At 44.7% G+C, this 24,464-nt stretch overlaps 1 protein-coding gene and 1 long non-coding RNA gene across 7 annotated transcripts; one reads left to right on the top strand and one right to left on the bottom strand.

Annotated features, from left to right (window-relative positions):
• Positions 1 to 2,259: 2,259 nt before the first annotated feature.
• LOC132243960 (uncharacterized) lies at positions 2,260 to 5,322 on the bottom strand. The gene is made up of 2 exons (XR_009455522.1): positions 5,231 to 5,322; positions 2,260 to 3,193 (listed from the first exon to the last, which is right to left on the bottom strand). It is a non-coding gene; the product is annotated as an uncharacterized LOC132243960 (long non-coding RNA).
• On the top strand, positions 4,976 to 10,875 carry C11H15orf61 (chromosome 11 C15orf61 homolog). Of its 6 annotated transcripts, none has more exons than XM_059714534.1 (5): positions 4,978 to 5,345; positions 7,354 to 7,509; positions 7,657 to 7,738; positions 9,901 to 10,092; positions 10,311 to 10,875. In XM_059714534.1, exons 1-2 carry the CDS (start codon positions 4,994 to 4,996, stop codon positions 7,479 to 7,481), a joined length of 480 nt encoding a protein of 159 aa, XP_059570517.1. In that variant the 5' UTR covers positions 4,978 to 4,993; the 3' UTR covers positions 7,482 to 7,509; positions 7,657 to 7,738; positions 9,901 to 10,092; positions 10,311 to 10,875. The 6 variants fall into 6 exon arrangements, with proteins under 6 accessions (XP_059570519.1, XP_059570518.1, XP_059570515.1 ...); XM_059714533.1 differs by having other exon boundaries at positions 9,864 to 10,092; XM_059714536.1 differs by lacking the exon at positions 7,657 to 7,738 and having other exon boundaries at positions 4,976 to 5,345; positions 10,012 to 10,092.
• Positions 10,876 to 24,464: the final 13,589 nt, after the last annotated feature.

The following is a 24,464-nucleotide window of genomic DNA, read 5'->3' as shown; positions in this document are numbered from 1 at the left end:
GCCGTAGCAACGTCATTGTATGGCGATGTGTAGAATACTTTACTTGAAATGATGGTACTGAATGGAATAGCATTGGGAGCTTCTTCTCACTCGATGAGAACAAATACTTCATGGAAGTATTGCATTTGCGCTACAGGTGACGCAATAATATATTGATGCTTCCTTTTGGGAAACAGTCATCTAATGATTACAGCAAGGAACTGGGAATCAGGAGTTCCAGATTTGACTTCCACACTATTCTTTTGTATAACTTGGAGCAAATCATTTAAACTCTCCCTCAGGCCCTACTTCTTTAGTAGCTTGCGCACAGGTTTAATTTTATGGGCTGCAAATAATCCAAATGAGGTTAATCAGACTGTTCGACATGAGTTAAGCACGCTCATATGTCTTTGAGGATATGGGCTTCATTTTCCACATCTGTAAAATGGGACTCATACTGCACACACGATGTATAGTTGTGAGACTTTTAATATCTGCAAAGCAGTTTTGCGTTTTTGGGTAAAAAGGAGTATAAAAGTACAAGAACATATTATGGAACAATATTATATTGTTCTGTGGGTAGAAAGCAAAATCTCTTCAGAAAGGCCTTCAAAATGAAGACTATTTTTCACTGTAACAATCTATTTCATGGTTGTGAAACTTTATTACTCCTGATGGAGGAGGACAATAGCTGTTACTGATCTTAAACTGCTAGTTTCTGGGGTATTTGGTGCCTTTGACTCAGGTACACAAAATAATCTCTGCTATTTCAAAACCTGTTAAAAAACCAAAATATTTTTTATATTGTATGGGAATTTTTTTTTATCTCACATTGTAAAACAGAACAAAGTTGCATCTTGGTAAATTGCGCACCTAGGGCTATATGCCAAAAGGCTGCAAGTTCCTAAGTCCTGTTTAACTCCCACTCTAGCTGGTTTAAGTCCCAAACTGGTCCCCTCCTTAAAACCCTGCTGCCTAACACTGGAGGCACCTACTTGTTCACTAGTCAAGTTCTCCGGATGCCCAAAGTTCAGGACATGTGAACAAGCGCCTGTCTTGACGGTGCTGAGCAGCTCGATTCTCATCTTGCATCTAAGCCTCGGAGGTTATAAACTAAGCATTTCCTTGCTTGTGTTGCTTCTTATTGCAGACATGCTTTGGGTATACACCTAAAACATCAGCCTCTGCACAAAACCTTGTGAGAAGAGGATGATGAAGCCCCTGTTATACAGCTCAGCAGTTAAGGCACTAGACTGGCATGTGAGCGGTTGGCTTGAATTTTTTCCTTCGCTGGAGAGGATTTAAATTTATATCTCCCATAAGTGTCCTACCCCACCAGGCTCTAAGCTGTGCAGAGGTGTGGCAGGGATAGTCACCTTCCTCCTTGTTGAAGCTGTTCCATTTTTACATTGAATGCTTAAATATTTAGTGGGGAAGGGAGAGCAGTGTAATTACAGCACTACCTGGAAGAGGAGGGGAGATGCAGCCAGGCTGCAACCAAGTCACCAATTTGGTGGCAGCAGGAGAAGCAGTGGTGGCAGCCCACCTTTGTACCAACTTGCATTATTTTTGTCTGCCACACTGAAAAGATTGCTGACCCCTGACCTAAACGTAGGCTCTGCAGTGATCATCAGCGCTGCGGTGCCTAGGTCCCTTGGTGGCTCCATCCCTAAGCGACTTACTTGAACTATAGAAGACCAGAGCTGAAGCGGACCTCCAGAAAGCAGCCAGTCTAATTCAAACCCATGCTCGAGGCAGGATCCTCTCTCTCTAAACTGCTCCAGACAAATGTTTATTAAACTGCCTTTAAAAACTTCCAGTAACCAATACGCACAGACGTATATTGGATATTAACTATGGCAGCAGCGAGTCCTGCTTTGCTCCCCTATGCAGTAGACAGTTCAGTCTGGCTATGATCTCCATGATCTTCACTTCAAGGCTTGCTGAGAAGTGACATGCATTTCAATCGTGTGTTGCTTTGTTTTTTTTACAAAAATGATACAAAAATGCAATGTATTCCAAAAAAATACAGAGACCTTAATCTTACAACCGGTTTTTGTTATGCAGCCGTATCGTCCAGGTGGCTTGTTCTTCCTAAATGAAAGATATTCACATGGATACCACAAAACACTTGGCTTTTTATCTGGACCTCAGCTCTAAATAATAGAAAATAAAATACCAATCCTTTGCATTTTTTTAACTTGAAATGATTTGCTGATTGTGTGAAAACACAAGTGCTGCCTCCTGCAAGAGGTAATAAATGCTGTGGACTTACACACATAGATATAAATACATTTATTCGGTGAGTGAAAGGCTGCTCTCCAAACAGCTATTGAATTATTTTTTTCCTCTCCATGCATTTTTAAAAGAAAGAGCCACACAAGCATTTAAGTCCACGACTGCGAAATCTCTCAAAACTCCAAGCTAATCTATTTTAAAAATCAGAACTACTTATGCCGGGGTATGTTCACCAGATTTCAATTCAGCATAAATTTACAAGTACATGTTTTGGGGTTAAAACATAAACTGACCATGAACTATACTAGCAAGGTAGTGTTGCTAGAGTATAGTACATTAGTCCAACCTGCATTTCAATGAACCACAACATCGGGTCCCACTTTCTTTCCAGTCATTGTTGCTGCTAATAAAGAAAGATATTAAAGCTAACTATATGCTCTATTAATTATAAGAAGTTGAACTTGAGTCAAATTTGTTACTGACGATGATTAATAATTACTGGTTCTACACACATGTAGTACATTACAGTAAATAAACGGTACGTTGTTGGATAGTAATTGATTAATTAGCACATTCATACTACACAGCTCAATGGTCTAAGATTGCTGAGTTTGAGATATTGCTCATAATTATTACAAGGGAAAAAAAACCCAGCTCCGTTTCTGAGTTTACTCTTCTGTACAGTCATTTTTTTTCCCCTCATATAGAATATTAATGGGTCAAAACCTTAAGTTTTATTTAGATTAAAACTCCCAGGAATGTGATTTGTTATGATGTTAAAGATCTTCTCTTTGAAGAGGCCTGAAAGACTCAAAGAACGAAAGTCTAACCTCCGAAGCTCTCATCAGATTTCGCCAAGGAAAACCAACGCGGCGTATCCGTAACGTGGCCTAAATAAGATCCCTCTCGCTGGCATTAACCTCCTTCGCACTGCAGCGGCGAAGCGTGCCAAGAAAAGGCAGGGCGATCTGGCGGCCTGGGGGATAAAAACAACAAGGCATGGACGTGTATGACCGCGCAGGTCCGGTCAGCGGCGTGGGCCAGAGCTGCTCTGTGTGCGTTATCCGTGTCTGCCCTGGTCCGCGGGGGCTGCCGGCAGCAGGACAGCGCGTCTCTCCTGCTCCCCGAGCGGGCCGCGCGCTGTCAGTACCAGCACGCCCCTGCCACGAGCCCGCTCCCGGTCTGTGCTGCAGGGGCTGCACGATCCCCCGCCGCGGCAGCCGCCACCTCCCGGCCGGTCAGTCGCCTTCCCCGTCCTCTTCGTGCAACCTCTGCTCTTCCCCTCCGTAACGCCCAGGCAACAAGACGGGCGAACGCAGCTGGGCAGGTAGAGCCAGGCCGCAGCACGTCCCCCCAGCACTGCTGCGGGCTGCCCAGGAGGGGCTTCTCCCTGCTCCTGCCCTCCAACGGCTCCCGCAGGGGCCCCACGTGGCCCCCACAACAGGGGACCTTCCCCTACTGCCCCCCAATACCAGTGACCCCCAAATGACTCCCTAGTGCCCCCAGGTAACCTGCCCCCCAATAACCAGGGACCCCCAGGTGACCCCTGCCCCCCCATAACCAGGGACCCCTCAGGGGACCCTCCCCTACTGCCCCCCAATACCAGTGACCCCCAAATGACTCCCTAGTGCCCCCAGGTAACCTGCCCCCCCAATAACCAGGGACCCCCAGGTGACCCCCCTGCCCCCCGATAACCAGGGACCCCTCAGGGGACCCTCCCCTACTGCCCCCCAATACGTGACCCCCAAATGACTCCCTAGTGCCCCCAGGTAACCTGCCCCCCAATAACCAGGCATCTCCAGATAACCCCCTGCCCCCCCATAACCAGGGACCCCTCAGGGGACCCTCCCCTACTGCCCCCCAATACCAGTGACCCCCAAATGACTCCCTAGTGCCCCCAGGTAACCTGCCCCCCAATAACCAGGGACCCCCAGGTGACCCCTGCCCCCCCATAACCAGGGACCCCTCAGGGGACCCTCCCCTACTGCCCCCCAATACCAGTGACCCCCAAATGACTCCCTAGTGCCCCCAGGTAACCTGCCCCCCCCAATAACCAGGAACCCCCAGGTGACCCCCCTGCCCACCGATAACCAGGGACCCCTCAGGGGACCCTCCCCTACTGCCCCCCAATACCAGTGACCCCCAAATGACTCCCTAGTGCCCCCAGGTAACCTGCCCCCCCAATAACCAGGCATCTCCAGATAACCCCCTGCCCCCCCATAACCAGGGACCCCTCAGGGGACCCTCCCCTACTGCCCCCCAATACCAGTGACCCCCAAATGACTCCCTAGTGCCCCCAGGTGACCTGCCCCCCAATAACCAGGGACCCCTCAGGGTACCTTCCCCTACTGCCCCCCTATAACCAGAGACCCCACAGGTGACCCTCCCCTACTGCCCCCCAAATGACTCCCTACTGCCCCCAGGTGACCCCCTGCCCCCCATAACTAGGGACCCCCTCAGGTAACCCTCCCCTACTGTTCCCCCCATAACCAGGGACCCCCATGAGTGACCCCCCTGCTCCCCCTCATAACTAGGAAGCCTTCAGGTGCCCCCCTACTGCCCCCCCCATCACCAGTGACCCCCAAATGACCCCTACTGCCCCCAGCTCAGGTGCCCCCACGTGACCGCCCCGCCCCCTCCCTCCCTCCCTCGGGGCCGCCGCGCGTCACGAGCGCAGGCCACGCCCCCGACCCAACGGCCGCCCGCAGCCCCGCCCCCGGCCCAACGGCGGCGCGCGCATGCGCAGCGCGGCGGCGGGCCGGGCCGGGCCGGGCCGATGGAGGCGCTGCGGGCAGTGCACGGCGCGGCGGTGTGGCTGGCGCTGTTGCCGTGGGGCGGGCTGCGGGCGGGGCCGGGCGCCGTGGGGCGTCCCGCGGCCTCCGAGGTGCTGAGCCGGCACCTGGCGCAGCGCGGCCTGCCGCCCTGGACCTCGTTCTGCGTCAAGTACAGCGCCGTGCGCAACGACCAGTTCGGCCGCTCCCACTTCAACTGGGCCGTGCGCGGCACCAACTACCTCGTGCTGCGCACCGGCTGCTTCCCCTTCGTCAAGTACCACTGCTCCCGCGGGCCGCCGCTGCCCCTGGCCCGCCTCGACGCCGCCCTCGGCGCCATCAAGATCATCAACGCCGGTGAGGGCCGCCCCCGCCCTCGCCCTCCGGCCGCGTGGGGGGCGGGGCGGGGCAATACTGGTGGTCGTCGTCATAGTGACAGCAGTCGTGGTAACAGGGACAGGGCAGTAGTCCTAGCGACCCGAGACAGTGGCCGTGGTGGTCATAACCGTGGCAGTAACAACGGAGACGGGGCGAATAGTGGCAGCAATACTGGTGATAGTAATAATAGTGTAATCCGTAATCATAGTGACTGTGCCCGCAGTGATAATAGTGGCAGTAATAGACAGCAGTAACGGAGATGGTAGCAATAGTGGCAGCAACACTGATCATGGTAATAGCGGCCGTAATAATAGTGACTAGTAGCACTAATCACGACGGTGGTAATAGTGACCGTGACAGTGCTGGCAGTAATAATAGTGGTAGTAATAGTAGGGACTAGTAATACAGTAGTGGCAATAGTGACGGTAACGGTGCAAGTAGTAATAGCGGCAGTAATCATGACCGTGGCAGTCACAGCAGTAGTGACTCATAGTGGCAGTAATCGTGACAGTAGTAACAGTGGCAGCAGTCATGGGCCAGTGCCGGGGGTGTAGAAAGCCCTGCCACACTTGTTCACAAGCACAGTTGGGAGACCGTTTAAAGCCGCAGCGTCGCTGGCAGGGGGGAGCCGGGGGGGTCCAGGGGTTCTGCAAGAGGCAGAGGTTTCTCAGGGCGCGCTCTCGTGCTGGACGGACGGGCTGCGTGGTTGGGGTGAAGTTAGACTCGAATGCAAGGCGTTCTTGGTCAGGTCCGGGACGAGTCTGGTAACGTGCAGGATAATCTCGGTGTACAGCGCAGGTAGGACTGTTCATGGGCGGTTGGTAGCAGTCATAACGAAGGTTACGGGTCTTTTGTGTTAATGCAGATTGTTGGGACTGAATTGTTTGATTTGGACCACAACAATGACTTCCAACTTAGTAAGATTTGCAAGGAGGTAATTTTTGGTTTAAAGCAGGTGGCATCTCTGATTCTGACCTGTCTATTGAGACAGCATCTGTCGGTATCTTCCTGCTGCTGCTGCGTCCTTTAAGACATAGCCTTATTTCTGTTTGCACAATGGTAAATCTCCTATCCCGGCCCTCCTCATTTGTTTTATAGATTTCATAGATTTTAGGGTCGGAAGGGACCCTATTAGATCATCACGTCCGACCCTCTGCCCTGGGCAGGAAAGAGTGCTGGGGTCAGATGGCCACAGCCAGGTGTCTGTCCAATTTCCTCTTCAGTACCTCCAAGGAAGGGGACAGCACCACCTCCCTTGGAGCCCTTTCCGTATTTCAGTTGTTCTACTTCGAGTGGCACCTCCCAGGCTATAGGAGTGTTGATGATTCTTCCTCCCTAGGTGCAACACATGGCACTTAACTTAGTTAAACTGCATCCTGTTCTGTTCCACCCACTTCCCCAGCCTGTCCAAATCCACCTGGATTTGCTCCCTGCCCTCTAGTTTGTTCACCTCCCCCCATAGTTTGGTGTCATCTGCAAACTTGTACAGGGTGCTTTCTACTCCCTTGTCCAAGTCGCTGATGAAGATATTGAACAGTCCTGGTCCCAGGACAGAGCCTTGAAGGACTCCACTGCCCACATTTCTCCAGGTAGAAACCTCTTAATTAGTAATGACATAATCTCCGCTTCTCTGGCCCTTCTGATACATGACAAATACCTCCTATAACTTTTTTTGTTTAAAGCACCTGTTATAAAGGATCATCTTTCAGACAGCTGCTCTCCTTTTCAGAGAACCAGGTTCAGAAATGTACTGAAGCACACCTGGGTACAGGCGGTCCTGTTGAAGTCACCGGGACTACGCGCATGCTAGCAGCTCACCATTGTTCTGACTTTGTTGCTTCCCACTCATTACGTGTGAACTTAAACCAGGTCTTAAAAGGCACTAACTGTATTTGTTTTTCCCTTCGTAGCCATTATTCTAGCCTCTGTGTTGGTGTGAGTTTTCATGACAACGTTGCAGTATTTGACAACTTTTTCTTTCTCATAGGTATCCCAACCTTATTATATGGAATTATCTCCTGGTTCTTTGCCAATGTCACAGAAACTGTTCACACAAGCTGTGGCCCAGTGACTATCTATTTTCTAAATAAAGAAGATAAAGGTGCCCTGTACTGAAATTACGTATTCAATTGCTTCTCATCTGGTGGGTTTTCACATTGCTTTATTATTGTTGTTTTTAATGTTTGCTCTGTTTCAAATATAAAGAAAGCAACAGTCTGTTTTCAGTGCATTGTTTTCAGACTTTCTCAATTTATTGTGTTCAGCTACAACATTTTTCTTATTTGGGCAGAGAGAAGAAGTGAATGTTAGAGTCAGTGAAGATGAAGAAATCAACAGCTTTGGAAAATGAATTGATTCTGCTGTCCTCAGAGGTGTTAGCTGTCAAATCAATGACTGAAATACTTATTATTGGGAATGATGGGGTTTTTTTCCTGTTGATATACATTCAGCCATGATGATAATTGAAATATATCTTTAAGCAAGCAAGTTCTCTAAAAATGTTACATATAATTATAAATGACTTGGATTTGGGATTCTCTGTATACAGTGGATTCTTTCAGATTGTGATTATCCTTGCAGCTACTCACAGTCTGAAAGAGTCTATTATTATACCAACCTGTTTTATACAAATGTGGTGAAATGCTCAGTTAAGCACCCATCCCAAGATTAAAATCCACATGAACAGAATATCATCTGTGTGCATCTAAACACTCTCATTTTAAATACATTTTAAAAACTAATTATCAGTTGCTTCCATCTTTATCTCTTGGTCCTTGAACTCAGGGTTCTGTGTTTCTTTTGTTGCATTTCGTTTATCCCTAACATGTCCAACAGTCTGAAAGATGCAGTTCCCTACTCTTCTTTACAGATTATTGATACTGGTAGCCACTGGAAAAAAACTGAGTGTCATTCTTCTAAGGTCATGGCACACGGAGAAAACTAAATATTTTCACCTATTATTAATATTCCTAGATGTTAGTATTCCTAGATGATTGGAGATTAAAAGAGTACTTAAATTCAAGACTTGGTGAAGAGATGGTTTAGTGGGAGCCAGCCATCAAACTAATCAAGAGTCTGAGCGCTGAAACGTTCCTAGTCAGCCCCCAAAAGAGAGGTTTATTTGTTTGACACGTTTGTTTTTAGAGTTTGGGATTACTTTTTGGTGTTAGTAATGAGGGACTTGTAAACTTAGTGTCCCAAGCCACTTTTCACCTCTTGCACAGAAAGGATGTGTACTAAGTACAGCCACTCAAAGCGGGAGGCAGAATTGTCACTTCTCCAGAAGGGTAGTGATCACTACTAGTAGAGAAAAGCCAAGAAAGTGCTCAGCAAAAGATTGGCACTGAAAAAGTATGGTAAAACAACACAGTAAAGAAAGAGGGCTGTGGGAGAGAGAGACATTAATTTTGCTATAAATAACATTGTGCTGGTCAGGGGAATCTCAGGTGCTTTTAAAAAACAAAACAAAAGTAAGCTCATTTGCACCTGGGAGGAGGGAAGAGGATTGAAAGGTGTTCTTAAAGACAGTATCTAGGTTATACCTCTGTGTAGCTAGTTATATAGCAAGTTTCTGAAATATCCAAACAGTTTAGAGAGAGCAGAGATCTAGATGCGAATCTTTCAAATCTTGCGTGTCACTTGAATGATGGAAATAATACAGTCCAAGTAGAGTTACTTGGGGATGAACAGAGACACTTTGTTGCATAACAGCTGTCTGACCAGTGTAAGAGACATTTGTATGCTGTGAATGGTTTTGTTTTAAAGTATTGTTCAGCAAGTAATGTCTTTTGTATTGAAAATAAATGTGCAAAAGACTTAAAATACAATCACTGGTGTGAAGCTTGGTTTACACAAGAGTGTTTTGTGGATAGAAATAAAGTTCTATCAACAAAACCTTGTGTTCATCTACCTACGTAATGCCCGAAGGCTAACAACAACCTAGGTTTGTGTTGGCTAAGACATACTACCTCCCTTAGTGACACAATGATCATGTCATTATAAACCAAACGAATAAGGACATTCTTTGGCTCAGTTAGTGCAGGAAGACTGCTGCAGCTAACGTGATGCCACCTGTTCTGGCCATGGTTATTGCCAGTGTGGGTATAATTATTGTCCAAATTCAAGCTGGAAATGGTGGCCCACCTCCCTTCTCATGTTGCTCCTAATCTCCCTTCTGTGTTGGGAAAACCTCTTTCCTTGTCCTGCCACCTGTGCAAGTGGACAGGTATGGCTTGCCACAGGGTGGAATGCACTCTGAAACCCTGTCCTTCTGATTAGAGCGAGGAGGACGTGCTGGTCCTCCTCAGCCGTTGGGGAGGTGCAGCTATTCAGTATCAGAATTGCGGGAAGAGTCACTTACGAGGGCAGAGCATGGCAACGAGTTCAGGTGGGCTCCCTGCCAGCTCTACCACAGGGTTAACGTGTGGAACAACGAAATGGGAGCGGCTTCATCGATGTGCCCCTTTTTGTTGAGAGCCTCACACCATCTTTTGGCAGGGACTGAGCCATGACACTGACTGTGGATATCCTGCAGGATCTCGAGGAGGGAACCTCCAAAGCAATGAGGTGGACGCTGATACCTTGGACAAGCAGGAGGGAGATTGCCAAGGCAGATCATAACTCATTGTGCCCTGCTTTGCTTTAGACCAGGTGTTCCATATGCAGGCCAGCCAAAGGCACAACCAGTCCCAAAGAACAGAATGCAGCAAGGAAGAAGACAGCGTTGGTAAATGTGACTTTTTTTTCCTTTCCATCCCAGTACATACTTCCTCTCCTGGAGCATCCCCCTCCCAGACCAGTTCTGACATAATATCCTGTCCCACGTGCATAAAACACAAAGAATGCTGGTTCACAGGAATGTTTTTTCAGTAAGTTTTTATTGTTACCTTTCCATTTATGCTGCCATTATAAATTTAACAGGCTCCGTGTCTTTCCTTTTATCAGTGTTCTTGGCTGGGCTGGTCATACGAGGCGCATCTTTAACATTAGTGGCAAGGCCAACACTGATGAGGAAATGAAAAAGATGCTCCAGGAAGGACGTATTCCTGGGGTATTGAAATGCACAGACATGGGCAAGAAGCAGCCGAATGAGGGGCTCTCTAGGACCGTGAATGGAGAGCAGGTAGAGGAAGATGCTGTGAAAAATGGTCAGCCATCAGATGCAGCACATTGCATCCCTCTCCCCTTTTTAACCCATGGAAAATGCCATCTACAAGGAGTCTTACACACTACCTACACCATGACATAGATATAACCACTGCCCCCCAAAGCATCCCCTCGGCATCATCAGAAGTGCAAGAAAATTACAGCTTTCCAGAGCTCAAAGGTTAGCCTATGTGCTGGCAAGCACTTGAACTTCCTTCTTCAGGACTTTGCATATCCTGATGTGAAATGCTTATGTTGCTTTTTCTGGCTGATTACTCCTGAGTTGGCTTGATCTGTCTGTTTCCATGAACGTATACATTGCGCTACAGTTTGTTTCACCCCAAATAAAATCTTTTCTATTGAATGCTGTTCTATTCTCGGTGTTAAAAAATTCATGGTTGCCTATAGGGCACAGACAAAAAAAAATCACATAATGTAGTGATGTGCTTTTTTTGAGACTTCTCTTGGCCAAATTATCACATGTCTGAGTGTTTAGACTCTACAAGCTGTTCATCTAACCTTGCTTGTAAAATTTCCAAGTGTCCATAGGCAGAACATTTTTGATCACATTAAAGAACAATTCAACATCCCCAGTGATGGTGGAGAAAGAAAACACATGGGATTAGGCATTCAGAAACTGTCATGTGAATTGGAGATGGGACAAAGCGGAGAAAAAGTGTGTGGAAAATGCAACCCAAACACCTGCATACACCTGCATTTTCTTTAGTGCAGCATCAGGATCCAGAAATGTGCCACTCAGGTTCCAAAATGCATTGCATGGGAGAATGCTGCCACTGGCCTACATGCCCACATTGTGCTTCACCTATAGCTGACACAGCTGTTGGTGGCAAGGGTACACAGCACTCACACAAACAGCAGCCTGCTTGCACACTTTGGTGCCTTCGGACAGTTGACTGCTGTAAGCCAAGAGGACTTTTTTGTGTAGGTGAAGCCCACCATGTGTACAATGAAACCTAAATATTGTTGAGCAAGGTTTGCAAATATTAAACTATTTCATGCAGTCTAAAAGTAGTGTTCTTGCTTGTCTAAAAGCGACACTAAATAAAACTTTAATCAAAGAAGCACTTACACCAGTATATTTAGTACTAAGGAATATTCTTGACACAAGTTAAATAAATAGCTTTCCCAGAAGAGGAGATGGTGTTACATTAAGCTTCATTAATAATAAAACTGGCTATTAGCATTTCGCTAGAATGGCTAGAACTGATTTCCTCTGTAATGGGCAAAGTTAAATAACTACAGCTCATAAGTTTAAAGTCAAATACTGCTCATTCATTGCTACTGATCTTGTCAATATTTTTCTGTAAAGGTTTGGTCTCAACACAAGGCTGATAAAATGGTTTTTAATTACCAGACTATAAATACAGCATTTCATTGGAGTTGCACCTCCACTCACTGCAGCTTGTTTGATTTCTGATAATGTGTACTGCTGACTTTGCTTACCTGTTTTTCAATAAATGCAGGCAACGTGACTCCTTGTCCATATAGAGATGGGCAAGTCTCCTTAGAGAACGTCTTTGACAAACTACTGTATTGATCACTGCAATTCTGTGCTGCTTGCAGCATTAAATAGAGACTTGATTTCTTGTTCAATGCTCTCACTGTGTAACAATTAAGCAAATGTAATATTTTCTTGTATTACATGAAAATCAATAGACCTCTTGCTCTTGCGGAGTTGATCATGCTAAAGGATGAACTGGAAGATGGCTGAGGGCAGAGTTCAAATATAATATCATTCATTGGATTCATTAAGACTTGTGTGTGACCCATTGGAACACTTAAAGAAAAATACACCATTCATAAAGGATGATGTTTTCACGTACACAAATGTTAAATATAATTATTGAGTTACAGCTAATCACTTTTTTGGAGAACAGAAATCTCACTTGACTTCAACCAAAAGGGCTCACTTTGGCTTTCGTTCTTTTTGAGGTTCTTTTTGTTTGGTTCCTGACTAAGATCTATTCTTTAGTCGTGTTCTGAGTTCAAAATGAAAAATGTTGAGGGGCAAGATGCATCCCAGGTGTACTCTTTGCCTAGAAAAGCTTGGGATATGCTTCCAAGCCCTAAGATAAATCTCTGAAGCTTTGTCTGTGAAGGCCGTATTTGCAACACCTAGAAACTGCACGTGAGGATGGATGGGTAACGCTGAGATTCATAACACCTCAGCGAAAATCTCTGCATTGGGAACTTTTTTTCCTCCTGTCACCGTAATCCCTGGCTCTTTTTGCCTCTGTCAGCTCCCAGATAAACTCTGCCGAGAGAACCAGAGAGGTCCATGTTGTTACTGCTATTCCAGGCGCCTGAGACGAGAGTCCCCTCTTGGTTGTTTCGTACAAAGGACCTTAGGAATTAGGTTCTGATGAGTGCATTGCCTACAATGGAGGGTTAAATGAGTTCCTAGATACCACAGCCTGCCTGCTATTCTTGTCTGTCCTGGGAAAATTCCGGGTGAGGAGGACAGAGTGGAAGATGTGTAATATTGGCAGTGATGATGAGCTCGTGAAATTGCTTGTGACAGACCCTACTGGGAGTATGCAGATAAGCTGCTTCCTGCTACACTGACTTTAGACTTTCCAGAGAGATTGCAGTGACGGTGGGTTGTAGAAACTCTGCTTGGTTTTTGTTTTCCTTGTCAATCTGTATGGCCATTTTAGGTCTAAGGTCTCAACACATTGCATCAAGTTAAAAAGAGAGAGGAACTTCCCGTGGAGCAGATGCCATGCCACAATTGTCTTGTGCGCCTTTTTTATGTAACAAGTGAAAGCTAAAGCAGGGAAGCTTCCCTCATTTCACTGAGGGCTCAGCTACTATGCTTTAGCCTTCATTTATTGTGCAAGCTTATCATTTACGGTTAGCACAGAGTAAGTAGTTTACCCCCTTTTAGCTCGTTATTTGTTTTTCCTGTACCCTAAGACCGTCCAAATATCTCCAAACCTTCCTCTCTACCTCCTTAAAATCGGTGAGCATCTCTTGTATCAGATCCATTCTGTGGCTCTTAATTTTAGGTAGTGTAAAATCTCTGGATGCTTTACAGTTCCTTGATATCTTCTTTGTGCTGGGAAGGGCATGAGAAAGGAGGTGGTGTAGCCCGAAGTTCCAGAAAACAGGCAACCTGCACCCTCTTCAGGACTCACGGTAAGATCCACGTGTAGGAGAAATGGGAATACGGAGTCTTTTTGATGTTATAGTGCATGAGCCAAAGCTCACTGAAATCACCCAGGTCTTTCTGTTGACTTGAGCGGCTTTAGTTTAGGTCCAAAAGAGTTGGAGGGTGGTGGCTTGGCTTTGATTAAGTTCAGGTGATGGATATGGCTGCTCTGTGCCTTCCTTCCTAGAGGCTGATGTTGGTCATCTGCACATTGTTCCTAAGAGTGATCTTATGTTGGGCCCCAAAGGGTCTTACGTTCTGCTTTGTCTCCTTCTCAATGTTTCTATGAGCCATTAGGAGGATTGGTGAGGGCATGTGCTGCAGTGCTTTGAGTATATGCTGATGACAGAAGTCCTGTATTTCATCCAATCCAGAAAATCCTGTCAAATGCCCTACCTCGGGTCTGGAGCATGGATGAGAGCTGGCTGGCTGAAACCCAATCCAGATAAGACTGAGGTGATCTTGATAAATTGGGGGAAGTACCCATAAAATGTGAGTATTAAATCAGACTCTTAATAAGAGTGCCTGCCATTAAATAAAGTTTAGAGTCTATCTGTATTAAGAGTCTCCTAAACTGCAGTTAGATGTCATGTAGAAGCACTTTTTAGGGAGGCTTTGCTGTTTGGCTAGGAGAGTGCATATTATTTTAATGTGGATCTAGTTGGGTTTGGACTGCGTTCATCTTTGCTTAGTTACTTGACAATTTGGGAGCAGTAAGTATTCATTATGTGTACCATTACACCTAGGGCTGTTTCAGACGTCGTAACTGTATTCCGATTGATGGACTTTTTAAATACTTGCATATATGAGCATCTGTCAATACTTTGTCACAGATTATTGAAATCCAAAATGACCTTTCAACTTTTTGTTGACACGATCTACTCTGTTTTCCATCTGAAACAAAATCTGGCCTGCTTTGTAATGCTTGCTTTAATTATCTCTTCACTGTATACAAGGATGATGTTTAAATGAATGAGAGATGACACAAAAAGGCAAGGAGCTTTGTTTCACCTCAGTTAACAATCACTTCAGATACCTGAAACCTTACTCTAAACCCAGTGGATCAGGTAGCTACTTTCTGTAGCACTCTCCTTTTAAACAATAATGACTACTGGGGGCATCTTAACCTAAACAAGTGCTTAGCATTACATCTTACCTGGGTCAACAGTTTTGGGTATCAGAGTTAAACTGTGTTACTGTAAATTAATGGAAAATGTAACTGCACTGTGCTGAAAGATCAATGTCCAATAAAGGCTGCACGATCAAATCTTGTTGCAATGATTGAGGTCCTTAATTGCCTTTCAAAGATAAGGTGGTAATCAACATAGGTTTAACTGATCTTTTTTACTAGTTCAATTACCTGCTAATGACCAGTGCCAAGTCAGAATCTTTAACTACTTATACTTATTAAATCTTACGTTAGTAATGAAAAATTACTTAAGCCATACAATCAATAAAAAAACAAGTCTTAATTACTATATTTCACTTTTATACCTTTTTGTGTGTCTGATAAATTTGATTCAATAGAGATTTCCCAATAGTAAGAGCTAGTATTAGCAGAAATGATATCCCCTGGAGTCTTGTGTACTCACCTGAAGTCTTAGATGTTTTTGTATTTGTTTTAATAGAAATTTCTTGGCTAAGTATCCACTAATGCAAACTTCTAATGTCCTAGGCATTTAACTGTATATAAAAATCAGTTTTTGCTTCAGATGGCAGCTTTTATTGTTATTAGAACTAAAACTATCTGTAACCTGCAGACTTTGTTAAATGTGCCATCAACTTGAAATGCATTTTTTTCTGCAACACAGATCTTTTAACACTAAATTTTGGTACTGCACCTATTCCTAAGCCTCTCTGCCTACTGTTATGGATTAATAATCAACCTGTCTGCGTTCTTAAAAATATTTTGTTCTTTCCCTCTGGCTGTACCCTGATTTTACCAAGGCTTTTGGTATGGTTTCCCACAACATTCTCACGTGCAAGATAAGGAAGTACGGGCTGGATGAATGGACTGTAAGGTGGATAGAAAACTGGCCGGAGCATCGGGCTCAGAGGGTAGTAATCAATGGCTCAATATCTAGTTGGCAGCTGGTATCAAGTGGAGCGCCCCAGGGGTTGGTGCTGGGGCCAGTTTTATTCAATGTCTTCATCAACGACCTAGAAGACGGCATAGAGCGCACCCTCAGCAAGTGTGCAGATGACACCAAAGTGGGGGGAGTAGTAGATACACTGGAGGGCAGGGCTAGGACTCAGTGACCTAGACACATTGGAGGACCGGGCCAAAAGAAATCTCATGAGGTTCAACAAGGACAAGTGCTGCACTAAGGAGGGAACAATTCCCTGCACCGGTGCAGGCTGGGGGTGACGGGCTGGGCAGCAGCTCTGCAGAAAAGGACCTGGGGGGAGCCAGCAGTGTGCCCTTGGTGCCATGAAGGCGAACGGCATCCTGGGCTGCATCGGTAGGAGCGTTGCCAGCAGATGGAGGGCAGTGATTGTTCCCCTCTATTCAGCACTGGGGAGGCCACATCTGGAGTCCTGTGTCCAGTTTTGGCCCCCTGCCCCCCACTACAGAACGGATGTGGACAAGATGGAGAGAGTCCAGTGGAGGGCAACAAAAATGGTGAGGGGGCTGGGGCACAGGACTTATGATTAGGAAAGATTGAGGGAACTGGGTTTATTTATTCTAAAGAAGAGAAGACGGAGGGGGATTTGATAGCAGCCTTCACCTCCCTGCAGGGGGTTGTGAAGAGGTTGGAGCTGGGCTGGTCTCAGTGGGGGCAGATGACAGGACAAGGAGCAATGGGCTCACACTGCAGCAAGGGAGGCTGAGGTTAGATATCAGGAAGAATTTCTTGCTGGGAGGGTAGTAAAGCACTGGAACAGTTTACCAAGAGAGATGGTGGAGTCTCCATCCTCGGAGGTTTTTAAGACCGAGGTAGACAAAGCCTTGGCTGGGATGATGTAGTTGGGGCTGGTCCTGCCTTGAGGACTAGATGTGACCTCCTCAGGTCCCCTCCAACCCTCATTTTCTATGATTCTGTGATTCTGAGAAAAATTCTTACCAATGAGAGTGAAAATTGTGGGCCTAATCCAGCACTCTTTGACTTCTTGAGGTCTTTACTTACTATATTAAAAAATTGTGGAATAAACTACCTGCAAAACACAAAGTGAATAAACTCGGAGGAGACATTTTTCTCTAATATTTAAGTATCATATTTTTGAGTGTTGTAGCAGCAGTAGGTAGGTAGAATGCTTTCCAGAAGTGATTTTAAAATCTCTGCGTATTTACCAATTTTCATCACACATTTTACGTTAGCATGCACAGGAGCCTCACAGCAGTCTTGTGAAAGAGGGCCAACGCCACACCCCATTTATCAATGTGGAAGTGATGCACAGGCTAGGCTAAAGGTGTGTCTACACTACAGAATAGACCCAGGCACGGCTCCTGGGCATGTGAACCCAAGCTTGCCAAGGCCACCTTTGAATGGCCAGAGCCTTGCAATTGGTATTTGTGTCCCCACATCTACATTGGCACTGCAGGTGCCTGGAGGCATAGTCCAGCGCTCTTAGCCTCAAGTCCAGCCACATTGGTTCACTGCAATGGGAGAGAATTTGTCTGCCCTTATCATACCCCTGTGAAGAAATGCTTTTAGCACCTAGTACCTTTCATGGAGGCAGTTCTAGCTGTGTGCGTTCCCTGCCTTTTCCAATTTCAGCTGGATCCAGCCGTTCACCATGTAGCCAGTGCTCTTCGATGAGGCGTTCTTTCTTGTGGCTTCACTGCTGTTGTGGCAGGATACGGATAGAGCGTATTGGTGTCAGCAGAGGGCATTCCTGAGGCTGTGTTTGCCCCTTGGAAGGTGAAAGCAGTTCTCAACAGCTCATGGCGGAGTGGACGCCATGCCACGCACCCTGTGAACTCCCTCCTGTAGCTCAGGATGTGTAGTGCACGTTGCTAGTACAAAGGCACAAGATGATACTGGTTAGCAGATCTTGATGATTCACAGTAGCTACATGAGGAAGCAGACTGGTGTGGGGCTGTGAGAGGAGCTGGCTTTAGCCCTCCAGCATCAGATGAGGGAGACTAGGCTAGTACAGGAGTGGTGGTTGCAGAAAATGAGCTAATACCCCAAGCTGCTACAGGTCCACAGCTCAGGAGCGTGGTGTTGGCATGTCAGCTGTTAGGGGTGTGAAAGTTGTATGTGAGATAATTAATGCTGTGGGTTATCCAAGGGTAATGCACTGTTTATGTGTCTGAAATTATACCTAGGTTCAGAACAACAGCCTTCCTGAACTGTGTTAGAGGTTTCAACAGTACTCCTGTGCTCACGGATGTCAGCAAAGTGGACAGGTCAGAGCCTATCTTGAAAGGAAAGCCTTGGCTATGACTCAAACCTCCAGACATGTAAATGAACTCTGTTTCAAGGCACAAATAAGCTTGGACATAAGGTTTTTGTATGAGGATGGTGGAAAGGTTGGGCAGGTGAGAGCCTAGGGTCAAGCCTGCAGCATGGCTGTACATGTCCAGCAGGCAGTGTCCCTTTATCATGTTCCTACAAGGACAGTGTAAGCTGAGAGCATGGTTGAGACGGCGGTGTAAAGATAGGAGCCCCAGTGATGCAAGTCCCTGCTGCAAATGGGCAAAGCAGGACTTCCGCAAGGAGTGGATGACATTATAAACTGACATCCCACTTCATGGTTATCCACGCTCCTGGATTTGCATCGACATGGTTGTGCTGGTACTAAAATCCATATTGCCACAGCACCTAGGAGTCCAGTCCAGGACCTGGCTGCACTCGAGCTAGGTATTGCTTCAACAGCCCTTGCCACAGAGGAATTACAGTCTAGGCATAAGACAGGAGACAGTAGATGGCTACAAACAGTGAAGCCCAGCGAGACTGCATGGATCAGCATCAGTGTCCTAACCTTTGTCAAGGGTTTTGCAGGCATTGTGCCAAATGGGAGTTTCGAGGAGCGCTTTAAAACAGGACGGTGGGGTAGCTTCACAGATGATTATGGAGAACTCCTCTAAAGGACAAAAGCAGGTGGTTTAAACATCTAACTAGAAGTGGATAGAGGCTGATATACATTAAATGGAAGTCAAAGTGGAGAGGGTTTGGGATGGAACTGGTTGGGAGGAACTCTAGACAGCAATTCGAACCAGGGTGTTCAGCCTGAGCTGAAAAAAGTAGGTGTGAACACAAGCCTCCTCCAAGCATTCCCCTCATTCAGTTGTAGCCCTTCCCTTGTGAAAAGCTATAGAAAGAAAGGGTGGAAAACTCAAGGTAACCTTTCGGGTACTGGGGAGAAGGAAGTGTTCCTGTATCTTAGCACAGGCACTTAACATGCTTTAAAGCTTTCAGTAACTAAAAGTGATCAGAACCATTGGGCAGGGAGAAAGAGAGCTCATCTAGGAAAAGCAGAGCTCAACCGAAGTGTTACCTGGGGAGACAGTCACATAGTAACATTCAAGACCATTAAAAAGGAGAGATGATTGTTAACACCTGTGGAGTAAAGAACAATGAGCAGTTAAGTCAATTGACTCCTTCAGGTGCCTGAAAAAAAATGCTGCTATTTCTTCTTGGCAGTTGGTTTTGGACAGGAATCAAAGTGAGGTGGTTCTGTTGTGAGCAGAAAAATCAGCTTCCCTGCTTCAGACATGCATCCCAGTTGGGAGGGACCGATTTGGGGAGAAAAGGTGATCGATGCATGCAGGCAAGCACAATATTTAACATGTTACGGATGTTAGCTAACCTTCATGATGCTCCAGTGAAGTGGGTAAATAACCCTATCTTACAGAAAGGAAAATTAAGACACAAGAAGGTTAACTCATTTTCCCTGGTATTCAGTACCTGCATAGGCTTTTTTAAAATCCTCCAAATTGCCAATTATCTTGAAGCAGTTAATGCATTGGCTAATGGCGGAACTCCCCAAATGTTTGTTCCAGCTTCGACATTTGCGGTTTGCTCTATGGAATCAGCCTAACTTTTTATTCACTTGCATTTGAGATTAAATATAGTGTAAAAACAAGTCCGCAGAGAGTTAGTGGCAAAGCCGTGATTAGAAATCAGTAGTTCCTACCTCCCAGCCATCCACTTTAGTTCTATAGACCATAATGCCTTTAAACTCACAGAAGATCAAACTATTTAAAAGATCAAATTTAAAACACGTACAGAGCTAAATTGTCCATTGGTTTACTTAGTGCTTGTCTCAGTGCTTGTACTGCCGAATTTCACCATGTCCTTAGAGCTTCCAAGGTTAACTTTCTGATATGAACTTAGCGTCTTTCTCCTTGGGTTCATATATTATTTAACTTGCCACTTAAGTTAAATTGTTGTTTACTGTCACGTTCCTTAATCTTCTTCCAGAAATATAAGATGATAATTCTTGGTCTAAAATGTGTGCATGTCCCAAAGTGTACATTTGTAGGAGAGTACATATCAGCTGCAAGTTCCCTTCAGGCTTTATCTTTCAGTTTAGGTGAACGTAGCGTAAAAAAGTGAAAATCCTCAGGACTACAGTGAAGTGGATGATGAGAGATAATAATGACATCTTTTTAGGGATAAATAAAATCTATATGGGTGTAGTAGAACTTCACTAATTCACATTAATGATTAGGATGCTCATTGCAAGTTATTGACTTTTCTGAATTAGTAAGTGAATAAATGCAGCTGAGATAAACAGGGATAATGCATCACAAAATGTTTCTTAGGCAAGTGTAGTTTAGTCTTAATAATTTATGCTAATTCATCATAATGCTCTAGTAAATGCACTGGTATGTTTTGTAAAATAATGAAGTCTTTAGCAATGTGAGACCTTTCTATGACTGTTGAGAAAATGGGGGAGTCTGTGACTTTTGTATGTGTTCAAGTTAAAATCCGTACAGCTTTGTAGAGCTTGAAGGAGGAAGTTTGTTTGTATAAAACAGAAATGTGTATCTATTTAGTATTTTAAAATAATGGGACAAAGCTAAGGTTTCATAATAATGGATTGCCCTGCATTATAACTACCCAGACCAGTTCAGACGCATTATTGGTTGCTGTTTGTTCAGGAAGGAAGAATATGTATGTCTTAGAATTAGTTCAATAGCAAGTGCATCACTTTAAGCACCGTTTATGAGCGCTGCACTCGTACATTATAGAACCAATTTATTACTTTCAGTGATATTAATTATCCTAATACCGTAAAACACGATTCAAAGCAGGTCTTTAGGCAAGGAATCTGGTCAGGGAAAGGTTTCAATTTTAAAATGCAAATTTAAAAATACAGCACTTCTTTAAGAGTCTTTAAAGTTTGGGGATAGAATTATAAACATTACAGAGTCAGTGTGTTTTAGTTAACCCAAGTACATAAATCTGTTTGAATTCCTCTTAGAAGAGATGCTATTAGATATGATCGTTATATGCTTAGTGATTCATGGGCCTTGTTACATGCATGCTTTGTAATGTATGAATTATTTAGTAAGAAAAATCACAATAATTTTGTTGTTACTCAAAAATTTATAGGTTGGCAGAAACAATTATGCAGCCCCTGAAGCTGGTCTGGTAGGGGACGGTAACATCATTAACACTGCATGGCCATTTTTGCTCAATCTAACCTGTACAGTTTACGCTGTAATTTTTCAGTAATTGTGCAGCAAACAGCCTTTAAACAATATTCATTTCATTAAGGATAAAAATCTCATCTGCTTGTATTTTTCTTTCTTTTAAAATATGTACGTAATTTAAAAGAGGACCCAAATCTTTCTTAACCCTGTGTGAACCAAGTAGCTTCACTTCCCTAAATATATATGTTTAAAAATTCCAAGTCCACTGTACCATCAAGACAACAGTCTCCAAAAGTCTCTTTGGGCTCTGACTCTGCTCCCGTTGAACTGAGATCGGTTGAAATTTCCAGTGAGGATGAAAGGAGCAGCGCCCATCTCTTAGTGCAGAGGACGTGGGCAAGTCTATGCACCAAATGCAGAAGAGCTGCAAGGGGTAGTGGGAAAAGCATGGAAACACGGTAGATATTGTGGAGGAGGTCTTTGCGCCGGCTATGACTAGACTGGTATACGAGGAGGCCGATCGTTTGGAAGAACGAACGAATACAGAACGGCTGGACAGTCCACGAGTGTACCCGCGAGCGATGCAGCCGCGTGAACTCCCTCACCAACACTCGTGCTTCACTCACCAAGCGCTGAAGTGATCGTGGGATGTGGGCCGGGAGGAGTGGATTCCACCGAAGTATGTAACTTTAGTTTGCTATTTATCCACGCAGAAATTTTTCTCACGTATTCACCTACCTCTTTAAAATCAAAAAGACCCGCAGCTGTGAAAATACATGCCACCAGGGTAATGAGCCATGAGTCATTTCTTCTAGGGAGCAAGGAGTTCTTCCCTCTACATGTATTATAGCTGTTCTTTGTTTTCCCGTTTAGAAACAGGTATTGGTCACAGGCAGAGGTGAAATAGTGGACATGGTTGACCAACAATTTGGATCTGAATGTTGCTTTAATCCGTGTATACATCTGTGCTCATATCTCTCTATTTTTAACAGGTAATATAACAAATACCTTTCCGTGTCTGCGATACAAATGGTGACTATTTACTCTCTAGGCTCCTACAAGATGGGAACTATGTAATCCCGTGGTAGAGGATATTGTAGTAGAAGCACAGAGGCACTCGGAGGACTTCCTGGCCCACTGCACTTCTGCCTACGTGTCTTTCTAAATGACATACCCGGGATTTCCTCTCACCTTCGAGCATGGGACTGGAAGCAAAAAACGCTAGGTTCTGCTCCTGGCGCTGGCACAACTCCAGCTCTTCATTTGGGGCCATGGCAGTTCACCTAATTTCTCCGCCTCCATTTTCACCGAATAATAAGAATTGCAACATCTTGTGAAAATTACTGGTAGGAGAGTACTTGGAAGATGCGCGTGCAGACGACACAGCATTACTAAATATCATGTTTACTGCTGGCACTGGTTTCACACAAGGAGCTGCTTGAGCCTCTTCAGATGGTCATCTTACAGATGCCACTTTAGCAAGGGGACGAGAGGTAGGACATCTGAGCTCTGCTTTCTGCTGGCAGATGGGGTCCTGAAACTGGCTTTGCTGTAACTCGTAGTCACGGGACAGAGAATACGGAGAACCGCTATTGTAGATAACTCCTTTAGCAACAGAGATCAAAGGGGGAAGCGCATGGCAACACAGGGAAGTAAGTCAGCTTCCTGAGAGCTGGCAAATCGTGCTGCTTCCCATGTCTCGGGGACTCAGTGGGCTATAGCACTTACTTAAGCCTGTACTGTAAAACAAGCCTAAACCTTTACAGTGTTATTGGGTGCTTTTTTTCTATTCTAATATCTCCCTAGTAATTCACAGCTCTTCTACCGAAGCCACGAGTTTCAGGATCTACCTTTGAATACCGTACATCTGGAAATCTTTTGTGACAGTACATGATAAATACGGACACTTAATTACAAAGAGAATTGATTAAACCCATGCATGTTCCTTGTTGACTACATGTCATCTGTATTATATGGAGAAGATCTGAATGCTTAATTATTCCATTTTTTTATGGCTATCTGGAGCTCTTTAACTGTTTCCTTACTGAAAATTCTTTAGGAAAGGATGAATACAGAGGGGAAACATTAGGTGAACTTGGGAAATCTCTTTATGTTGTAAATCAGCATGTATCTGCATTCTTGCCACACAAACAGGAATTATTTCTTAGCAAGATTTGGGAAAAATGCAATTAAATAAAGACCTCACTGTTCAAAAACCTTCCCATGACAAAAATTCTACTGGGTGGCATAATAGGAAATATGAAATGATAGACCTTGATTATGTGGTTTTCGGGAAAGCCCTGCTGCAAGCTGTAAATGTTTGATCGCTTTACCACATACGATATAAAGAGCTGAAGTTTGATTACAGCTGCATCAACACAAATTGGAATAGGGGATTGAAAGTTGTGATTAGCTCTGGAAAAGCTACATAATATTTATGCAAATTTGGCAAATTGAGTTGGTTTTCCCTATAGCCCTATGAATGAAAAAGACATTTTAGAAAAATCATGGGGCTATAGAAATTCTATGATTTTCCATCCCATTCTTTAAAACTTAATAGAAAATGAATCTTCATTGTAAGGTACACAGGGACTTGAGGCAAAAGGTTCATTTTAACAGGAATGAACTCCACACGGGCAGTGGCAATTCCTGGGATATTCTGGAGTTGGTGCTATATTAATTTCTACTGTAGGAGCTAAATTGTGAAGTTATTGAACAGAGAGAGAACTTATCTCCAGTAATGGCCGTTCAGAAATTATTTTTAAAAATATACTCCATAGTTTAAAGCCTTAATATAGAGGATCTTGAATCCGTTATAGGAATTAAATCAAATACAGTTGGCAGCTTTTATTTTTTTCCCTCCTGCTTTGAATATGTAAGTCAAATTGTCCAGTTAATCATGCATAATAACTAACAACCTCAAGAAGTTCTTGCAAGCAAGCTCAGGAAGTACAGGTTGGATGAATGGACTGTGGAGGTGGATAGAAAGCTGGCTGGATTGTCGGACTCAAAGGGTAGTAATCAATGGCTCAATATCTAGTTGGCAGCTGGTATCAAGTGGAGCGCCCCAGGGGTCAGTGCTGGGGCTGGTTTTGTTCAATGTCTTCATCAACGACCTGGAAGATGGGATGCAGTGCACCCTCAGCAAGTGTGCAGATGGCACCAAGCTGGGGGGAGTAGTAGATACGCTGGAGGGTAGCGCTAGGGTTCAGAGTGACCTAAACAAATTGGA

This window comes from Alligator mississippiensis, chromosome 11, assembly GCF_030867095.1.
Source record: "Alligator mississippiensis isolate rAllMis1 chromosome 11, rAllMis1, whole genome shotgun sequence".
Lineage (NCBI taxonomy): Eukaryota > Metazoa > Chordata > Crocodylia > Alligatoridae > Alligator > Alligator mississippiensis.
The sequence above is the reverse complement of the archived record's forward strand: the minus strand, read 5'-3'. Positions and strand labels throughout refer to the sequence as shown.